Genomic DNA, 4911 nt, shown 5'->3' with positions numbered 1-4911 from the left:
GAGAAAGTGCTCCTTGGAACTGTTTGATGAGTCACTGTGTGATCACAGGTTGTCACTTGCATATTACAAAAGGACCAGAGAACTTTTAGGATTGAGGAAGAGTGTGATAATGATCCCCTGAATTGCCAGTGTTACGATTTCCATCTCCTAAAAAGAGAGTTTTGTCCCAGCTAAAATGTGCATTTTGTATACGTGCAATAACAATTCATATCACATAAATAGTTTGATAAGTTTAATCATACATCAAGGATAACAACTAAGTTAGCATCATTGGCTTCAGAAGAAACAGGATCTGTCTCGAGAAAGCAAACAGCTGTCTTTCAGAAACTGGTTTAAGCATGGGAATGTGGAAAAGAAGTTGATTTGACAGATTGTAAGTAAATCAGTTATAGTGTGATATTTATATCTATTTAATTGTCATTGATAATCTTTTTTTCCTGGACAAAGAATTGACATTCTTTCATAATTTTTACAACAATTTGATTGTGATTTTCTATTTATTTCTTACGGTATGTTACCTCATACTTTATGCAGGCATATTGTCAAGTGATGATGATGATAATGATGAAGATGACATGTTAGATGCAGCAGTTAAAGTTCCTCCATTACAGATACAACAGGAAATTGAAGTTGATATTGAAAATCAATATGATGAGAACTCTTCAGATAGTTTACAGCATGCATTGAATAAAACTCCATCTTCTCCCTCACTTTCACAACTCCCTGGGTCACCTCTCCCACTTACACAGCTCTCAAATCTCCCCTCAAATCCAGCCACACTTTCACAACCACTTTCTCATGATAGTACACATAGTGTCCTCAAGTTAAAAAGGTGATTAGCTAATAATATATAATACACAAATGATTATAACATAAATTACAGCCATTACTATGCCACCTATTATGAGAAAGCGTGGCCGTCCCAAAGGCCATGAAATAACTATTATTGGAATGCCAAGGATGAAAAGTAACAGTTCATGTCCTAAAGTTTTACCCTTCCTGAAATTACACACATCTGTAAAAGAGAAAGGTATTGATGATACAAATGAATCTTACTGGCATTAATGATTCATAATTTTTAGTCATGTTGTAATGGTTTGTTGACAAAAAAATTGCTAAAGCTGCTCTGGAAACCCAGGACAGTGAACTATTGAATAAGTGAATGTAGAAGTTCGTCCTGAAAACTTACAAGATGGTGTAGTAGACGAAAATGTTGATGTTCGTCTTATTAGCAAGCATTTTACCAATGATGCCTGGCTTTTGCTAATAGATGTCGTTCGTCAAAAGAAAGAGAATACTGTATTTATCTGCAAATGCTATTTTCATGATTTACATAATGAACCATACATTGTTTCTGATCATTGTTTATTGAGGTATCACATGAGGTGTGTTGGATTGAAGCGAGGACCGAAATCAAAGCATTGGTTTTGCCGCAATTGCCATGGTAATCATTGACCACAAAGTCCATTATCACTTATTATTATTATTATTATTGCTATCAAGAGTACATTGTTATTATGGATGAAAAATAATTACTAAGGGTGGGGCACTAACAGTGTTACTCACGGGTGTTTAATTGGAGTAATAACGTTCAAAAAGTCAATGTTATGATGTCATTAGAAATTTCATAATATCCCTAGCAACGTCTTAGCAACTAGAGATGCATCTTTTAAAAGTCAAGTGACTTAAAGGGGAAACCCCAATAGGCCACATGAATAAGCTAATCATAAAGATAAGAACTTTGGCTACTAAAAGATACCTGATAGGAGCGTGACGCATGTACTGTTGGGAACTTATGGAGCGCCAAAGTCTCCTACGTGAACTTCAGTGTTCTAGCCAAAACAAGTAATCTGAAGTTTTGTCAGATTCTATTCCTGTTGGATGGGAAAGATCAAGGACGCTCCTCAATGGCAAGAATAGCATCGTGGTGTTAACATTTTTTGTCGTGGAGTTATAAAGGCTTAAACTCAGATGCTTAGTGTACGACAATAATAATTTAGAGCTACATACACATATGACAATATATAATTCACACAGCACTATTCATTTAGTCCCTTGGTTTTGTGGGTCTTTTTTTGAGCGGTGGTGGTTCAAGTGACTTGTTTGCTGGCAATAGCTTGAAGTGATGGTTTTGCAGCAGTACACTTAGCCTCTCTATTCTGTCTACTATATTATTGTAGGCCCTTTCCACATTATTGAACATGGCATGTAGGGACTCTGCTCCTTGTTCACCCATGCATCCACACCCTACTTTCCATCTCTTAACCCAAGGAACCAAGTGGTCCTCTAGCATATGCATCTTTGGGAGAACAGTTGCTGTAAATGACTCCCTGTAGAATCGCAGAAAGGCGTCTATTGCTGTCTCTGTGGAAATTAAGAATTGTAGGTAAGTAAAAAGTATTTTTCATACCTAATTCATTAATTTTAGCATTTGATAGTAATGTATTGCTGTCATATATTGTATGACATTGTGCAAAAAGATTGAAGGCATCCATAAATTTGTCATTTATTTCATCTGCTTTAGACTGCAGTGCTGAGTTGTTAAGAGATGTTGCTGTTGCTATCACTGAATTGCACATGGTCTTGATGTTTTCTGGCTGTAAGGTAAAGGTTAATTTTTATCTCAAAAAGTAATGATTACCTTTAGAGCCCTGTGAATGTGATTACCAACAAAAGAACCTCCATGGTACACTTGCCTTTCTACGTGAAATGATGCCATGGCTCTTTCAAGCGATTTTACAAAAATGCCATCTTCACGTTCAAATCCCTGTTTGACTATTCTCTTGTTTTGAACTATAGTGTGATTCTAATATTTTTAATGAAATTTTATTAATATTAATTAATTTTCTTACATTAGTTGATATTTTGGTACTATGACTATGTATGAGTCGCGTTACATTCTGTACCCTTATGTCATGTTGTGGGTTAGGACTATTCAGCAACAGTAAAGCTAGGATCTGCTGAGCTTGGTTCAGCTCTGCAGTAAGTACCGACTGCTCTTGTTCAGTTACTGTTATAGTTGATTTGGCTTGTAGATAGTCACGGAAAGACATTCCTGAGTTTGTAGTACAAGGCTCGGTGATACTGAGATCTAGCTGGTGGCATTCCTCTTCAAGAAGGTTAAATAACCTTTGGAAAATTCCAAGTGTAATGTGGAGACCAGGTGGGCAGACCTACATGTACATGTATACTAATGTAGTAATAATATTCTTATACAATTACTTGGCTTAGTGGTATATCAAAAAATACTTTTCCAATGACATTGTCATGCATCTTTGCTTTTTTGAGATTGGAACCATCTGCTTCAAATTCAGAATATTTCTGTGAAAGTGTTGCAAGAGACCGTGGTGTAATAGTTCCTTGCTGCCGAGTTGTTCGGGGGATCTTTAATTCCTCATTAGTGATAGTACACCAAAGGCAGCAGTGACGCCCTGTTCTTAACTCATAAATTGCACTGTAAAACTTTCTTACCACTCGCTCCTGATATTCCATATATATTGCACAGGAATTCATAATCCCCCGACATGAAAACACGAATACTATATTCCCTATGATAATAGTAATTATAATTGTTTCAACTTTTATTATTGTTTATCGTACTTCCATTTAGCCTTCTGGAGACTAGAGACACAAGAGTAATACTGATCTAATGCTAAATGGAGATTGAAAACAGAATCTGGAGCCTCAAAAAGACAGAAAACGCAGCTGTTTTCAACTGAATTTGGCTTAACAGTATTGACAATTTGAAACGATATTTTCACTGATGAACCACCCTTATCTCCTCCAAGCTTCAACCATATTTCATTAGCTGGTATCAAACCATCGTGCCAGGTAAGTTGATTCAGCCTGCATGTATTTTATGAAATCAGCAATGTCATATTTAAAACTAATCTTTGTTTTTCATTTAGAAGATGAAAAATAACATTGTGTAAATCAACTACACATGCCATTGGAGCGAGTCGTATTTCCTGTCCCCTCTTCACATTAAAACTAAATGGAACTGCTTCTGCTCTGATTTTCATATCCTGTAAGTCTCTTTTCATCAATTCTCTCTGCTTCCTTTCGCTAGCAATGTTAATATTCCATGTTTTCATCCATCTATGAATTTACATTATAATGCACACATGGGTATTATTGTTACCTTTTCATTAGCCTTAACTTTCTCGAAGGTAGAGATAAATCTGCTTTCATAGCTAGATTTTCCTCAGGTGGTACATAAATAGTGAAATTGAGCTGCTTCAATATGCTTTCTTTCTCTTCTTCAGGTATCAACTTCAGCTCATCAATTAACTGGGCGTTTGCATCACTAGCACTTAGCATCTCACGGATTGTTGAGATTTCATTACTCCTCCGTCGCTTTGTGACCCTTGAAGAAATTCCAGTACTGACTCCTGTGTTCGTCACTCTTGCTATACTAATTGGCTACATTTATGGTGAATTGAATTGCATGCATGCATTATCTACTTACTCTGCCTCCAGTTGATAAAGTGATAGTGCTACTGTCACTGTCCTTGATCAATTGTGACACTACTCTTATTGCCATTTTATTATTAGATTCGATTTTTTTGCTGGCTGCTTTCTCATGTGAAGAACAATCCTGTGTCAGTAACTCTAAACTCACCATATTGCTACATTTTTCACAAATTACACGGATTTCATTTATCATTTTTTCAATTAGACCAGATGGTTTAGTGAACGTGTCAATACTTGAATCATGCTGGCATGAACAACCTGGGCAGTTGAATGAAGCAGACACAGCAAGCTAAGTTCAACAGCTACTACATATGAGCGTTTTACATGGCAAGAGTTCCAGTGGACCATTCAGTGCACCATTGCAAGAACAACAGGTGACGTTCGCCACACATCTCTTATCTGCAATCTGAGAGAGTGAAATGTGGTGTTGCAGCTGCA

At 36.5% G+C, this 4911-nt stretch overlaps 1 protein-coding gene across 1 annotated transcript; it reads right to left on the bottom strand.

The window, feature by feature from the left end:
- Positions 1–1936: 1936 nt before the first annotated feature.
- LOC109584947 (uncharacterized) lies at positions 1937–3827 on the bottom strand. The gene is made up of 7 exons (XM_020000859.1): positions 3601–3827; positions 3472–3548; positions 3223–3431; positions 2853–3173; positions 2642–2806; positions 2411–2597; positions 1937–2364 (listed from the first exon to the last, which is right to left on the bottom strand). Exons 2-7 carry the CDS (start codon positions 3524–3526, stop codon positions 2048–2050), a joined length of 1254 nt encoding a protein of 417 aa, XP_019856418.1. The 5' UTR covers positions 3527–3548; positions 3601–3827; the 3' UTR covers positions 1937–2047.
- Positions 3828–4911: the final 1084 nt, after the last annotated feature.

This window comes from Amphimedon queenslandica, unplaced genomic scaffold (assembly GCF_000090795.2).
Source record: "Amphimedon queenslandica unplaced genomic scaffold, v1.1 AMPQUscaffold_13145, whole genome shotgun sequence".
Lineage (NCBI taxonomy): Eukaryota > Metazoa > Porifera > Demospongiae > Haplosclerida > Niphatidae > Amphimedon > Amphimedon queenslandica.
This window is presented reverse-complemented; position numbering and strand designations above follow the sequence as displayed.